Source organism: Amblyraja radiata, chromosome 22, assembly GCF_010909765.2.
Source record: "Amblyraja radiata isolate CabotCenter1 chromosome 22, sAmbRad1.1.pri, whole genome shotgun sequence".
In the NCBI taxonomy this organism is placed as follows: domain Eukaryota; kingdom Metazoa; phylum Chordata; class Chondrichthyes; order Rajiformes; family Rajidae; genus Amblyraja; species Amblyraja radiata.
The window spans coordinates 15699893-15716660 of NC_045977.1; the positions used below are offsets into that span (position 1 = coordinate 15699893).

General features: G+C 43.5%; 1 protein-coding gene across 5 annotated transcripts in view; it reads right to left on the bottom strand.

Moving 5' to 3' along the window:
* Window positions 1-698: 698 nt before the first annotated feature.
* The window catches only part of gtf3c1 (general transcription factor IIIC subunit 1), a 64378-nt gene continuing 48308 nt past the window's right edge, over window positions 699-16768 (bottom strand). Inside the window, exons 31-37 of one of the 5 annotated variants that reach the window (XM_033040469.1) lie at window positions 13511-13795; window positions 12395-12642; window positions 10762-11051; window positions 8623-9526; window positions 4050-4107; window positions 2373-2565; window positions 699-1086 (exon numbers count right to left, since the gene is read on the bottom strand). In XM_033040469.1, coding sequence (XP_032896360.1) covers window positions 877-1086; window positions 2373-2565; window positions 4050-4107; window positions 8623-9526; window positions 10762-11051; window positions 12395-12642; window positions 13511-13795 — 2188 coding nt within the window. In that variant the 3' untranslated portion in view covers window positions 699-876. The remainder of the gene's footprint in view (window positions 1087-2372; window positions 2566-4049; window positions 4108-8622; window positions 9527-10761; window positions 11052-12394; window positions 12643-13510; window positions 13796-16768) is intronic. The other 4 variants (XM_033040472.1, XM_033040470.1, XM_033040471.1 and 1 more) reach the window with 4 other exon arrangements.

Consider the following 16768-nt stretch of genomic DNA (forward strand, 5'->3'; position numbering starts at 1 on the left):
CCCCCCCCCCCCCCCCCCCCCCTCACCCGTGAAGGCGCGCTGACCTGCTGCCCAACTGTCTCTGCCCAACTGTCTCTGTGAACTGTTGGAAGAGCCGCTGCCTCACAGGGCCAGAGACCCGGGCACGATCTACCCCCTCCTCCGGCACCCCAGCTCCACTCCATACACCAGGGACAACGCACAGTGTGTAAAATAGAACCAGGGCAAATCAACGCGGCACACGGAGCACCTGTAGTCCGGATCGAACACGGGTCTCTGGCACTGTAAGGTAGCAACTCTACCGTTGTTCCACTGTGCTGCCCCAAGGTATTGTGTATTTTGCATCCTTCACTGTTTAATGGCCATTTTCCAATAGCATTGTACATATCAACCCCCTTATATGGTTATAGCGGACAATCGACCATCTCCCCCCCGTATGGTCTGTTATACTGCACTAAATAGAACATTCTGTGATGAATACAATAGGATTAAAATGATAGACACAAGGAACTGCAGATGCTGTGATCTTGAGCTGGAAACACAAAGTTCTGGAGTAACAATGGGTCAGGCAGCATCTCAGGAGGGCATGGACAGGCAACAATTTGGGTTGGGACCCTTCTTCACTTTGATAACATTGATAGTTTGGTGGGGTTGGGAAGCTGAGAGGTGGAGGGTGTGGAAATGATGCAAGGTGGATTGCAAATTAAAACGCAGTCTGAGAGTTTTGGTAAAAAGATTTATTTCTGCATTCTCAAGTAATCCAGGGTTATTTCCTCTTAAATGGACCTTCAACTGTCTATAAATATAGTTACGCAAGTTTGCAAACCTTGTGTACAGGAGCAGTCACAGCACTTACAGAGAGGTTCCTCATGTGAAGACCAAAGGTAAACTGTAACGTTACTGTATCCACTTGTTCCAGTTTGATTCGTGTGGAAAGACTCTGCTGAGTTTTATCACACAGTCGATGGTTGGCTCATAAAATACAGTGTTGGGCTCAGACAACTTGTGCTCCTGCATTTCGGAAACAACTGTTGGAGTGGAAAACAAGGACACCGGCTTGCTTTTGGTTAAGTAGCGTTTCTGGATGCACCCAACGGTTTCTAGACCCTGGGAATGAGAGCAGACATTTCAGGTCAGGAAACACCATCTTTTAAATTCTGAGTTCAGTGTCTCATCAGTGACGTAAGGCAGAAATCTTTACTGCAATATGACCTTACACACTATGCCGTAAACTGAAGAAAGTGACACGTTGCATCATGGACTGGTTCGGCAACTTGAACGTCCAGAAGCGAAGACAACTGCAAAAAGTGGTGAACAGCGCCCAGTACATCACAGGTACTGACTTTCCCACTATCGAAGGGAGCTACAGGAGTCACTGCCTCAAAAAGGCAGCCCGCATCCCCAGAGGCCCACACCACCCTGGCTACACACTTATTTCACTCCTGCCATTTGGAAGATACAGGAGCCTGAAAACTGTAACATCTAGGTTCGGGAACAGCTTCTTCCCTACAGCCATCAGGCCATTAAACACTGCAATCTCCAAATAACCTCTGAGCGGGCATTGGCTTTGTCTTTTTGGACTATTATTGATGTCTGTGTTTGTGTGTATTTATATTCCATTGTTTGGGACACATGACAATAAAATTCTCTCAACAGCGATGTTCTCAGCATTTGCAATGAGAGAAACATAGAAAATAGGTGCAGGAGTAGGCCATTCGACTCTTCAAGCCAGCATCACCATTCAATATGATCATGGCTGATCATCCATAATCCTGCTTTCTCCCCCTATCTCTTGATTCCATTCAATACATCAAGAGAGGTGGTGTTATTTCTAGAGCAGAGGTTTTGTTGGCCGTAATTAATCAAGTAACTGAGGAGGTAACAATGTTACACTGAGCTTGACAGGTTAAACCACCAAACCATCTATTAGTGAATGGAGGATCTCCCACCTCAACACAGTGAATGCCACTCCAGAAAATATATTCATATATGCAATGAAACGACATTTACACTTTGCACTACCATGGCAATGTTGCCAGCATTTTCAAGGACCAGTCTCACCCCGGTCACTCCCTCGTCTCCCCTCTCTCATCAGGCAAGAGATACAGAAGTGTGAAAACACACACCTCAGATTCAGGGACTGTTTCTTCCCAACAGTCATCAGGCAAGTGAACCGTCCTCTCATCAGCTACAAAGTGTGTGGTCCTGACACCTCCCCCCCCACAGGTTTGCAGGTTAATTAGCTTCTGTAAATTGTCCCTAGCCTGTAGGATGCAAAATTGGGATAACATAGAACCAGTGTACGGGTGATCAATGGTTGGCGTGGACTCGGTTGGCTGAAGGACCCGTTTTCATGCTGTATCTCTAACAGAAAAACACTCCAGAAAACTCACCTGTAATAACTCCATCACAATCACAGGCTGCAGAACAGCACTGTAGTAGCTTATTAGTTTCTGTTCTGTGATGCCAGGTTTTGCCATGATGTGGTACAGCACAGCTTCTATCATTCCTTTACAGACAGGTTTATTCAGGCTCCCATCAACAATTCTCCAGGGATGGCAGAAGAAACTAATCTGCTCGTATTCTCTGCAAGGTTCAACCAGGAAAGAGGATACTTCATGAAAATGGCATTTAAAAAAAGTAAGTAATCTCTTTTGCCACTTTACTTTGCTTTATTAACTTTGAATCCTTGACAATGGCATTTCAATCACAGCATCCCCATCCAACCTGGATAGTCTGTTGTCTAGGAAGGATCGGCAGATGCTGGTTTACACTGTAGACACTAAATGCTGGAGTAACTCAGTGGGACAGGCAGCATCTCTGGAGGAGTGGAATAGGTGGCGTTTCGGGTCGAAACCCTTCTTCCGACTGAGAGTCAGGGGAGAGGGAAACTAGAGGTATGAAAAAGTACAGAACCCTGGTTCTGTGGTTGAGGAAGAAACGGAGAGCTTCAAGGCCTTCTTGGTGGGGGGGATGGGGTACGGAGTGACTGAACATCCACAGTAAAGATGAGGGAACGGTTCTGCAGTTGGGAAATAAATGGTGGGCTTAAAGGCTTTCCTGGTGGGAGATGGAAATGTAGAGTGACTGAACGTCTATTCAGTGGATGGTCTATTGGTCTTCTGGTTGTTGCTATCGAGTTGTGCTTTAACCTGGAACTTGCTGGCCAATGTCAGAGAATCCAATGATTTCACCTCTTCAAGGGCCAACGGTGTGACTGACAAGATTGGCCCAATTTCCAGGTTTGGGAATTGCAAAACACTCTATTCAACATGTTACAGTTTCCTGAAATAGTACACAATCCAGTCATGCCTCATTTGATAAAAGACAGGACCTGTTTGTATATGTCCGAGCTAACCAAATGCAATTCAATCAAGTAGACGCAAGGAACTGAAGATGCTGGGATCACAAACTGCTAACACAATGAGCAAAAAGCAACAAAGTGCTGGGGTAACTCCGAAGGTCAGTCAGCATCTCTGGAGAGCTGGGAAAGGTGACGTTTCAGGTTGGGTCTCTTCTTCAGTATGACAATGGCAGCACCAGTTTGTCTATATCTGGACCCGAAACATTTCCTATCCATGTTCTCCAGAGATGTTACCAGACCCGCTGAGTTACTCCAACTCTTCGTGTTTTTTGCAATTTAATCAAAATGCTGTGAGATCTTGTGTATAATGGGGCGGCACAGTGGTAGAATTGCTGCCTTGCAGCACCAGAGAGCCAGGTTTTATCCTGACGATGGGTGCTGTCTGTACGGCGTTTGTACGTTATTCCCATGACTGCATGGGTTTTTCCCGGGTGCTCCGGTTTCCTCCCACATACCAAAGACTTGCAGGTTTGTAAGTTAACTGAATTTGGTAAAAATTGTAAATTGTCCCTAGTATGTAGGATAGTGCTAATGTACGGTGATCACTGGTTGGTGCGGACTCGGTGGGCCGAAGGGCCTATTTCCGCGCTGTATATCTCAACTAAACTATAAAAACAGACTTCATTATTGCATAATCTCAAATTCCAGATTGAAGATTTCCCTACTTGATTAATATGTTGAAATGTAATAATGTTAAAACACCTACTTGTCGGATTCGCTTTGCAAGATACCTTCTATCTTCACATTCTCCTTGACTGAATCCCCTGCAATGAAAGATTAAAGGCAACTTTAACTTGCACAAAGCAGAATCAAATGTTTTCAACATGAAGAACACATCTTTGATTTTCCCCAACTCCACAACCATATAACCATATAACAATTACAGCACGGAAACAGGCCATCTCGACCCTTCTAGTCCGTGCCGAACACGTATTCTCCCCTAGTCCCATATACCTGCGCTCAGACCATAACCCTCCATTCCTTTCCCGTCCATATAACTATCCAATTTATTTTTAAATTATAAAAACTAACCTGCCTCCACCACCTTCACTGGAAGCTCATTCCACACAGCCACCACTCTCTGAGTAAAGAAGTTCCCCCTCATGTTACCCCTAAACTTCTGTCCCTTAATTCTCAAGTCATGTCCCCTTGTTTGAATCTTCCCTACTCTCAGTGGGAAAAGCTTATCCACGTCAACTCTGTCTATCCCTCTCATCATTTTAAAGACCTCTATCAAGTCCCCCCTTAACCTTCTGCGCTCCAAAGAATAAAGCCCTAACTTGTTCAACCTTTCTCTGTAACTTAGTTGCTGAAACCCAGGCAACATTCTAGTAAATCTCCTCTGTACTCTCTCTATTTTGTTGACATCCTTCCTATAATTAGGCGACCAAAATTGTACACCATACTCCAGAATTGGCCTCACCAATGCCTTGTACAATTTCAACATTACATCCCAACTTCTATACTCAATGCTCTGATTTATAAAGGCCAGCACACCAAAAGCTTTCTTTACCACCCTATCTACATGAGATTCCACTTTCAGGGAACTGTGCACAGTTATTCCCAGGTCCCTCTGTTCACCTGCATTCTTCAATTCCCTACCATTTACCATGTACGTCCTATTTTGATTTGTCCTGCCAAGATGTAGCACCTCACACTTATCAGCATTAAACTCCATCTGCCATCTTTCAGCCCACTCTTCCAACTGGCATAAATCTCTCTGTAGACTTTGAAAATCTACTTCATTATCCACAACCCCACCTATCTTAGTAGCATCTACATACTTACTAATCCAATTTACCACACCATCATCCAGATCATTGATGTACATGACAAACAACAGTGGACCCAACACAGATCCCTGTGGCACCCCACTAGTCACTGGCCTCCAACTTGACAAACAACCATCCACCATTACTCTCTGGCATCTCCCATTCAGCCACTGTTGAATCCATCTTGCTACTCCACCATTAATACCCAACCATTGAACCTTCTTAACCAACCTTCCATGAGGAACCTTGTCAAAGGCCTTACTGAAGTCCATATATACAACATCCACTGCTTTACCCTCATCAATTTCCCGAGTAACCTCTTCAAAAAATTCAAGAAGATTAGTCAAACATGACCTTCCAGGCACAAATCCATGTTGACTGTTCCTAATCAGACCCTGTTTATCCAGATGCTTATATATATTATCTCTAAGTATCCTTTCCATTAATTTGCCCACCACTGACGTCAAACTAACAGGTCTATAATTGCTAGGTTTACTCTTAGACCCCTTTTTAAACAATGGAACAACATGCGCAGTACGCCAATCCTCCGGTACTATTCCCGTTTCTAATGACATTTGAAATATTTCTGTCATAGCCCCTGCTATTTCTACACTAACTTCCCTCAATGTCCTAGGGAATATCCTGTCCGGACCTGGAGACTTATCCACTTTTATATTTCTCAAAAGTGTCAGTACTTCCTCTTCTTTGAATCTCAGTTTCCATAGCTACTCTACTTGTTTCCCTTACCTCACATAATTCAATATCCTTCTCCTTGGTGAATACCGAAGAAAATAAATCTCCCCCATCTCTTTTGCCTCTGCAGATAGCTGTCCACTCTGACTCTCTAATGGACCAATTTTATCCCTCGTTATCCTTTTGCTATTAATATAGCTGTAGAAACCCTTTGGATTTACTTTCACCTTACTTGCCAAAGCAACCTCATATCTTCTTTTAGCTTTTCTAATTTCTTTCTTAAGATTCTTTTTACATTCTTTATACTCCTCAAGCACCTCATTTACTCCATGCTGCCTATAATTATTGTAGATCTCTCTCTTTTTCCGAACCAAGTGTCCAATTTCCCTTGAAAACCAGGGCTCTTTCCAATTTTTACTATTTCCTTTCAACCGAACAGGGACATAAAGATTCTGTACTCTTAAAATTTCACCTTTAAATGTACTCCATTTCTCTTCCACATCTTTCCCATAAAACAAACTGTCCCAATTTACTCCTTTTAAATCCTTTCGCATCTCCTCAAAGTTAGCCTTTCTCCAATCAAAAATCTCAACCCTAGGTCCAGTTCTGACCCTCTCCATAATTATATTGAAACTAATGGTATTGTGATCACTGGTCCCGAACTGTTCCCCAACCCATACCTCTGCCACCTGACCCGTCTCATTTCCTAATAGGAGGTCCAGCACCGCCCCTTCTCTAGTAGGTACTTCTATGTATTGCTGCAAAAAACTATCCTGCACACATTTTACAAACTCCAACCCATCCAGCCCATTTACAGAATGTGTTTCCCAGTCTATGTGTGGAAAATTGAAATCTCCCACAATCACTACCTTGTGCTTACTACTAATATCTGCAATCTCCTTACATATTTGCTCTTCCAATTCTCCCTCCCCATTTGGCGGTCTATAATACACCCCTATAAGTGTTGCTACCCCTTTTAGGAAACCTAATACTCAGAAAAAAACTGGAGGAGAAAAAAATAATTTAAGACTCCTTGAGTGGAAATAGTGACAAAGCTAGGAGGGCGAGGGATATGAAAATGTTTTGCATTTTTGAGCAAATGTCAGCTCATTCTTTCTTTTGCATTTATTTCAGATGTTTATTTTTTTCACATTTCAGATTCTCTTTATATCTCAGATGTGTTATTCTTTTTTAAATTTTCAGATGTTTTATTTTTAATTGCAGATTTATTGCATTGACTGCATTTAAATTTACTAGCCACTGTGGTGGGCTTTGAACTCATCTCTAGACCATTATCTCAAACCTCTGATTTCAAGCTGGAAAGGGTGCAGAGAAGATTTATGAGGATGTTGCCGGGACTCAATGGCCTGAGCTCGAGGGAGAGGTTGAGCAGACTAGGACTCTTTTCCTTGGAGCGCAGGGGGATGAGGGGTGATCATTGAATCATTGAGGTGTACAAAATCATGAGAGGAATAGATCGGGTAGAGTCTCTAGCCCAGAGTAGGGGATTCGAGAACCAGAGGACATAGGTTTAAGCTGAAGGGGGATAGATTTAATAGGAACCTGAGGGGTAACTTTTTCACACAAAGGGTGGTGGGTGTGTGGAACAAGCTGCTGGAAGAGAAAGTTGAGGGAGTAATTCACGCAATGTTTATGAAACATTTAGACAGGTACATGGATAGGACAGGTTTAGAGAGATATGGTTCAAACACAGGCAGGTGGGACTAGTGTAGATGGCACAGGTTGGTCGATGTGGGCAAGTTGGCTGAAGGGCCTGTTTCCATGCTGTATGATTCCATGACTATGGCTCTGGGTTACTCATCCAATAGTACAAGTTAATGTCTCAGAATCAACAGACGCCCACACATCCAACAGCACTGATGGACCTGAAACTGTGTATCTTACCAATCTGAGTAAAGATGCAAAAAGCTGGAGTAGTGGGACAGGCAACATCTCTGGAGGGACCCTTAAGGTTCTCAACCTGAAATGTCACCCTTTCCTTCTCCAGAGATGCTGCCTGTCCTGCTGAGTTACTCCAACTATTTGTGTCTATCTTCGGTTTAAACCAGCATCTGCAGTTCCTTCTTACCAAGCTGAGTCCCTGCAGTAATCGCCCAACCTTCCACAGGGATGTCTCATATCTGTCCATCTTCCTGTCTGAGAGGCATGAATTGGAGGGAGTGCCAGATGCAGAATGTGATTTGTTCCACTACATGCAGTTCACGGTGGAATTTTTTTTTTTTTTAATGTTTACAATATTGAAGGATAATAATTAGGGGAGGCACAGTGGTGCTGAGGTGGAGCTGCAGCCTCACAGCGCCAGAGACACAGGTTCAATCCTGACTACGGGTACAGTCTGTGTGGAATTTGTAGATTCCCCATGATACTGCCTGGGTTTTCTCCTGGTGCTCTGGTTTTACAAAGACGTGCAGGTATGTAGGTTAATTGGCTTCTGTAAATTGCTGCTAATGAGCAGGATGTGAAAGTGTGATAACATACAACTAGAGTGAACGGGTGATCAATGGTCAGCGTGGACTCTGGGGGCTGAAGGGCCTGTTTCCACATTGTATCTCTAAACTCAAAAGGTATTGTAAAAAGATTACAGGATGCAAAGATAACCCTAATACCATAAATATTTAAAGAGCGTTCACGAGTCAAACGTTACACAGCAGTTTACTACAAGATAAAGGTGCAAAGGATAACTAATTAAAATTTCAAAAATCAGACGAGTTTAAAATAACATCACCTAATTAATGCTCCAGTGATCAAGTACTGTACATTTACTCTGATGCACATTCTATAGACTCCAATTACCTTCCTCCTGAAGTCCTGATCTGTCCTGCCTCAGGTTCATTGGAGGATTTTCACCATGCTGTAAATCCTCCACTGAATTCACCACAGATATATCGCCTTTGAGAAGCTGCCCACGTACAGGATGTATTGCTTCAGTGTTTCCCTCACCTGCTGTGCTCTCTGCTTGGGCATCTTCTTCTTGCACCAACTGGGTACCTTGTTGTCCCCCATCCTTCGCAGCAGTCATTTTGGAAGAGGCCCTCAGACCTTTAACATCAAGTGAAGAGTTAAGCCCCTCACAACTTTCATCTCTGTTCCCATCTTGTTCACAACCTGGCCTTACTGGCTCACTCTGCAAATCCGGGTATTTGACAAGATTAGCTCCTGGTGAAGAGGTAGAAGGGAACTGGTGCTGGGAGAGTTTGCTTCTTGTTTCATCTGATGTGCTGTCTGGATTGTCCCGATTCGAGGAATCCCTCCTTAGTTCAGAAGAGTCACTGCCCTGACAAGATCTTTTACAAGGATGCTCACAGTCAATGTTTCCAGTGCCAATCTCCTCAATAGTTCTTTTCCTATTCGCAGTCACTGTACACACATGACTCGCACAGACATCCTGTGCAGTTGTGGACTCCGAACTGTGCTCTTCAACACTCTCCTTTGTAACGATTGAACTAAAATCAGACTTTATACTCTTCTTATGCGTGTCACTTTGCTCACTGGGCGGAATGTTTCTTGTGTCAGATTCTGAAGGGTTTATTTCAGAGCTGCTTTTGGACCCCCCCTCGGGTGAACTCAGAGACACAGACTTCTCCCCACTTTTCCAGACACGAAATGGATGAAGCAGCCAGGGGTGAGCATGCGTTATCGCCACCACCCGTGCTGCTGAGCTGCCGACTGCTACGATCTGGTCCAACACTTTCAAATCCTGCAAAACAGAAGCAAACGTCAAAATCGCCGTACACATTTAACAAACTACATATGAAAAGCAATTCCAACACATTGCAAATAGCAAAGAATTTCTGCAATTATTTGATCTGTTCTTCAATGCTTCCATTTAGCAATTCTGGAGTCCGCTCACCTAATGTGTAGGAAGGAACTGCAGATGCTGGTTTATACCAAAGACAGATGCAAAATACTGCAGTTACTCAGCAGGTCAGGCAGCATCTCTGGAGAAAAGGAATAGGTGACGTTTTGGGTTGGAACCCTTCATTGGACTGAAGATGGGTTCCGACCTAAAACGTCACCTATTCCATCTATCTCGAGATGCTGCCTGACCTGCTGAGTTAGTCCAGCATTTTGTATCGATCTTCGGATCCCTTCACCTAATCTCTCTCTTCCTTTGTACATCCTTCCTTAGCTAGGATTACCAGATCTGCACACAACACGGTGCTAAAATTGAGTAAACAAAAAGTTTGTCAGCAGGTAGCGAGACTGTCCTTGTTTATAGTGGACCCCAAGTTTAGTTTCAGTCCCAAAAATCAGTTCATTTTTCAGGAAAAGATAGCTTACAATCAGCATACAGTGGCCACAAACTCAAATGGCTTGAAAGCAAATAATTGTATTCTTTTTTTTACAAATAGCAAATATTACTAAATTAAAATAAATGTAGATGTTATCATAACTAAACCATTTAATGACTCATTTACAGATCACGATTTAAATTAAATTACATTTAATTACTTAGGAATTGTCTATAAATATTTTGTGTTTAAGACAAACACATGGATAGGACAGGTTTGAAGGGATATGGGCAAACGCAGACAGGTAAGACTAGTGTAGATGGGACGTGCTGGCTTGTGTGGGCAAATTGGGCAAAAGAGCCTGTTTCCACACTGTAAGACTCTTATAAAGGTGGCATGGTGGCACAGCAGTTGAGTTGTTGCCTTACAGCACCAGAGAACTGGATCTGATCCTGACTACGGGTGCTTGTCTGTACGGAGTTTGTACGTTCTCCCTGTGACCTGTGTGGGTTTTCTCCAGGATCTTCGGTTTTCTCCCACACTCCAAATGGCTTGGTATAATTGTAAATTGTCTCTGGTGTGTGTAGGATAACGTTAGTGTGCGGGGATCACTGGTCGGCACGGACTCGATGGACTGAAGCGCCTGTTTCCACGCTGTGTCTTTAAACTAAATTAAAAAGACTCTATGACTATGACAAACCTGCAGGTATTGCTTTAATGACTTGGTCCTTGCATTCAGCACATCCTCGTACTGAAGAAATTGTTGCACTAGTTTTGTTGTCTCCATCCCAAAGGTGGAACAGGCTTCAATCGCACTGGAGATTTCCTGCACGGCAGTCAGATCCTCGGGACTGTACCCGAGCTCATCCACAAAGCGCTTTTGAACTTTCTCCCCTCCGTACTCATAAGAGTTGGGCTTCAGCACCTTTGTGAATGTCTGAGGAAGAGCATCTGGTCCTGATGCTGTCTCAAACAAAGTGGCTGGATCTGCTTCAGGAGAAAGCAGGAGGTTGAGCATTTCAGATATAACTGCATGTATCAAAACAGTCTAAGAAGGAGAAGTATTCAGAACAAGGACTAAATTATGATTATAAATATCACTCCAACTGTGGCAACAAAATAAGAAGCACCACGGTCTTTAATGTAAATATTTTTGTTAATAAATTGAGGTATAATGCAGCTGATTTACTGGTATCAGTGGCAATGATGTATATAAACTAGCTAATCACCATCCAAATCTTATAGACTTTAGAGATACAGCAGGTAAACAGGTCCTTCAGCCCACTGAGTCTGTGCCAACCAGCGATAACCACATACACTAGCAACTACATTAGGGGCAATTTAAAATTAACAAAATCTAATTAACCTACAAGCCCGCACATCTTTATAGTGTGGGAGGAAACCAAAGCACCCGGAGGAAACCCATGCGGTCACAGGGAGAACGTATAACTCCACACAGACAACACCTGTAGGCAGTATCAAACCCAGGTCTCTGGCGCTGTAAGGCAGCAACTCTCCTGCAGCACCATCGTGCCGGCCCTAATCGTTCAACATCCTGGATGAGGAGTTTCTTTCCACCAAACACTAGGAAGATTAAAGCCATCACCCTAGATCCCTTTGACAAAATCTGGTTCCTTAGACATTGGTGCCCTTCCCTCTCCCTGGCAAGTTATATAAGGATGAACAAAACTTGGTCTCATGTCGGGGTTTCTTCTGGCTGCTGTCGCTTCCTCCCACATACCAAAGACGTGTGCATTTGTAAGTTAATTGTCCCTAGTGTGTAGGAAGTGGCTGCGAGAGAGGGATAGCATAGAACTGGTGAGATGATCGATAGTCGGCATGTTGTCGATGGGCCAAAGGGCCTGTTTTCATGGTGTCTTTCAATCAATGCAATCAACAGATATGCCTTCAGGATGAGAGGGGGGGGGGGGGGGTGTGGGGGGGGGGGTGTGGGGGGGGGGGGGGGGGGGGGGGGGGTGTGTGTGTGTGTGTGTGTGTGTGTGTGTGGTGTGTGTGTGTGTGTGTGTGTGTGGTGTGTGTGTGTGTGTGTGGTGTGTGTGTGTGTGTGTGTGTGTGTGTGTGTGTGTGTGTCTCCGTGTCTGTGTGCGCGCGTGTGTGTGCGTGCGTGCGTGCGTCTGTGTGTGTGTGTGTGTGTGTGTGCGCGTGTGTGTGTGTCACATGATGACAAGTTAGACTAGTTTGACCGGTGAGTAACAGAGCAACAAATAATCAATTACAAAAGATATGTAAACTTGGATGAAAAATAATTTAAATGGAGAGGTTCAATTGTTATGGTAGTACAAGAAATAGCATTCTGAAGCTTACGGACTCACCATCATGGGTGCTCAAGCTTCCTTGCGCTGGCGTTGAACGGACTTTTAGCCTCACCCGACAGGAGTTTACCACAATGTTGTCATTTGGATTAAGGTTGCGTGTGCTCACTATGCCCGGTGCATAATACCCCCGCATCAGTAAATAGTTAGTATGCGAGGCCTGAGGAGCCTTCACTTCAAATTTGGGCTTATTTCCAACGTCTTCCATGTCATCTTCCTCATCGTCATCCAAGCCTTCCTTCCCCAACCTAAAACAGACGAAGAATGTAGAAACAAGGAAAAACACAATGTAGAAACAAAAAACACAATGCGTTGTAGTAACTAAGTGGATCAGGCAGCATTCCTGAATGAACATGGATGGGTAACGTTTCGTGTGGGGACCCTTCTTCAGTCTGGTCAGTGTTGAGTCTACTTCCAGTTTGAATAAAAGTCCCGGCCCGAATCGTCGCCTATCCATGTTCTCCAGAGATGCTGCCTGACCCGCTGAGTTACTCCAGCACTTTGTGCCTAACACATATTACAGCAAGGTTAATTATTTGAAAGCTCAAAGTATTCCGGCTGAACTAAAGCAAGAGAAGTATTCTGCTGATGATAAGCTATGCGGTCTGGACATACTCAATGTAGACGCCATGATGTAGCAGTTCATTCCTCCTTTATCTGAAATTTTCAACATGGTAGAAAACAAGAGTATGCACAATACTAATAATAGAAAGCAAAAGATCCAGATATTTCCATAGGAATCTTTTACCAGTTTTAAGGTGAGGGGGAAGATTTAATAGGAAACATTTTCACCCATGATGGTGGGTATATGGAATGCTGTATGGCTCTATAAATGAGAGTAGGATTTATAAAGATATACAAGTATCCATGAAGTGGATGAATTTAGTCACAGGGTGGTGAATCTGTGGAATTCTTTGCCACAGAAGTCAGTGGATATTTCTAAGGCAGATATAGATTCTTGATTAGTACAGGTGTCAGAGGTTACGGGGAGAAGGCAGGAGAATGGGGTTGATCGATCAACCATGATCGAATGGCAGCATCCTGTAGACATGATGGGCCAAATGGCCCAATTCTACTCCTATTCCTTATGACCTTATGAAAATCATATGCCCGTACCTTTTTATAACTTCATTGTCTACCAGCGTACTGTCCACAACCACAATCTGCTCGGGGATTGAGACGTGGAAAGACAACAGACCGAGGATAAACAAAGACACTGTGGCCACACAGCAGCCACCATTTCCATCCAGAGGGTAGGTGAGCATGTCAGTCTCAACAGGTGCATCCTTATCCTGGAAGGAGAAGATGTTGGGGAGGTCCTCCATTCCTGCAGTCTTCAGCTTTTGTAAAAACTTGTATGATTCAGAACATATATTACTTGGAAAACGCCAGACGAAGTTCCTGGAATAAATCAACCACAAGAAATATTACATCATGTTTAAGAGTTCTGAGAATGCAGAATAAAAACAGTTCTGTACATCATTAACACACAAAAACAATGAAACTGTCTTTCATAAGTCATAGAAGCAAAGTAGGCCATTCGGCCCATCACGTCTACTCCGCCATTCAATCAAGGTTGATCAATCTTTCCCTCTCAACCCCATTCTCCTGCCTTCTCCCCATAACCCTGGACCCCCTTACTAATTAAGAATACATCAATCTCTGCCTGCAATGACTTGGCCTCCACAGTAAATGTGGCAATGAATTCCACAGATTCACCAAACTCTGGCTAAAGAAATTCCTCCTCATCTCCTTTCTAAAACTGTGTCCTTTTATTCTGAGGCTATGCCCTCTTGACCAAGACTCTCCCACTAGTCATGGTAATTATATAGAAATGGAGACTCTGGAAGGGAGGTTTCCTGCGACCACAATTTCCTGCGATTTTTTGTGGTCTTGAATGGAGCTGTTCCCAAACCATGTTGTGGCACATCCTGATAAAATGCTTCCTGTGGCGCATCTGTACAAGTTGGTGAGAGTTGTTGGTGGCATGCTGAACTTCCTAAGCCTTCTGAGGAAAGTTCAATGCAGTTTCAAAACACATCTATATCTCTCCATATCACCGTCTATATTTCTCGTTTCCCTTTCCACCGACTCAGTCTGAAGAAGGGTCGAACTGAAACGTCACCTATTCCTTTTCTCCAGAGATGCTGTCTGACTCGCTGAGTCACTTCAGCTTTTTATGTCTATCTTCAGTTTAAACTACCATCTGCAGTTCCTTCCTACATATGTCACCTACCAATACGTCACCTACCAATGTTCTCCAGAGATGGTACCTGACTCTCAGAGTTACTCCCACACTTAGTGTCCTTTTTTTAAAAGCAGCATCTGCAGTTCCTTGTTTCTACATATTTAGTGCAGGGAAACATAGAAAATAGGTGCAGGAGTAGGACATTCGAACTTCAAGCCAGCATTGCCATTCAATATGATCATGGCTGATCATCCAAAATTAGTAAAACTTTCTTGCTTTCTCCCCATATCCCTCGATTCCATTAGCCCCAGGAGCTATCTAACTCTCTCTTGAAAACATTCAGTGAATTGGCCTCCACTGACTTCTGTGGCAGAAAACACTAGTGGGTGTAATTTATAGACCTCCAAATAGCTGTGACGCTGTTAGTCAGAACATAAATCTGCAAATAGTTGACGCATGTAAAAAGGGAACTGCTGTAATCATGGGGGACTTCAATTTTCATATTAATTGGGCAAACCAAACTGGGCAGGGTAGACTAGAGGAAGAGTTTATAGAATGTATTAGAGACGGGTTCCTAGAACAGTATGTCACAGAACCGACAAGGGGGGAGGCAATCTTGGATCTGGTCCTGTGTAATGAAGCAGGATTAATTAAAAATGTCATAGTTAGGGACTCGTTGGGAACAAGTGACCACAATATGGTCGAATTCCATATTCAAATAGAAGGGGAGCAGGTTGAAACTCAGGCTAGGGTGCTTAGTCTAAATAAGGGGGATTATGAAGGTATGAGGACTGAGCTGATCAAAGTTGACTGGGATAGCAGACTCAAGAATAAGACGGTACATGAGCAGTGGTGTACGTTTAAGGATCTACTGTATAACCTTCAAGAAAAATTTATTCCTATGAAGAAAAAAAGGGGTAAGGGTAAGAACAGTCAGCCATGGCTCAGTAAAACTATAAAGGATAGTATTCGGCTGAAGGCAAGGGCATATAAGGTAGCCAGAGATAGTGGGAGGGTAGAGGATTGGGAAGCATTTAAAGGTCAGCAAAAAATAACTAAGAGATTAATTAAGACGGGGAAAATAGACTATGAAAGGAATTTAGCGAACAACATAAAAACTAATAGTAAGAGTTTTTATAGCTATATAAAAAGAAAAAGGGTGGCTAAGGTGAACGTTGGTCCATTGGAGGGTGAGACTGGAGAGTTGTTGGTGGGGAACATGGAAATGGCAAAGGCATTAAACGAGTATTTTGTATCAGTCTTCACCATAGAAGACACAAAAAATATTCCAACGCTGGATAAACAGGGGGCGGTAGGAATGGAGGAGCTAAATACTATTAAGATCACCAAGGAGGTGGTATTAGGGAAATTAATGAGACTGAAGGAGGATAAATCCACCTGGGCCTGATGGATTACATCCAAGGGTCTTGAGGGAGATAGCGGTGGGGATTGTGGATGCATTGGTGATAATTTTCCAAAACTCCCTGGAGGCAGGAACGGTCCCAGTGGATTGGAAAATGGCCAATGTAACACCTATATTTAAAAAAGGAAGTAAACAGAAGGCGGGTAACTATAGACCGGTTAGTCTAACATCGGTGGTGGGTAAAATGTTAGAGACAATTATTAAAGAAACACTAACGGGGCACTTGGATAAACATGACTTCATCGGACAGAACCAGCATGGTTTTGTGAAGGGGAAGTCCTGTTTAACGAATCTGCTCGAATTCTTTGAGGAAGTAACAACCCGGGTGGATAAAGGGGAACCGGTGGATGTGGTATACTTGGACTTCCAAAAGGCTTTTGACAAGGTGCCACATAAGAGACTATTGCTAAAAATAAAAAATTATGGGATTGGGGGTAATATATTAGCATGGGTAGAGGATTGGCTAACAAATAGGAAGCAGAGAGTGGGGATAAATGGTTCATACTCGGGATGGCAACCGGTAACTAGCGGGGTTCCGCAAGGGTCGGTGCTGGGACCCCAGTTGTTCACAATTTATATAAATGATTTGGAGGAGGGAACCAAGTGTAATATATCAAAATTTGCGGACGATACAAAAATGGGAGGAAAAGTAGGGGATGAGGAGGATAGGAAGAGTCTGCAAAAGGATATAGATAAGCTAGGTGAGTGGGCAACAACTTGGCAGATGAAATTTAATACTAATAAATGTGAAGTCATTCACTTT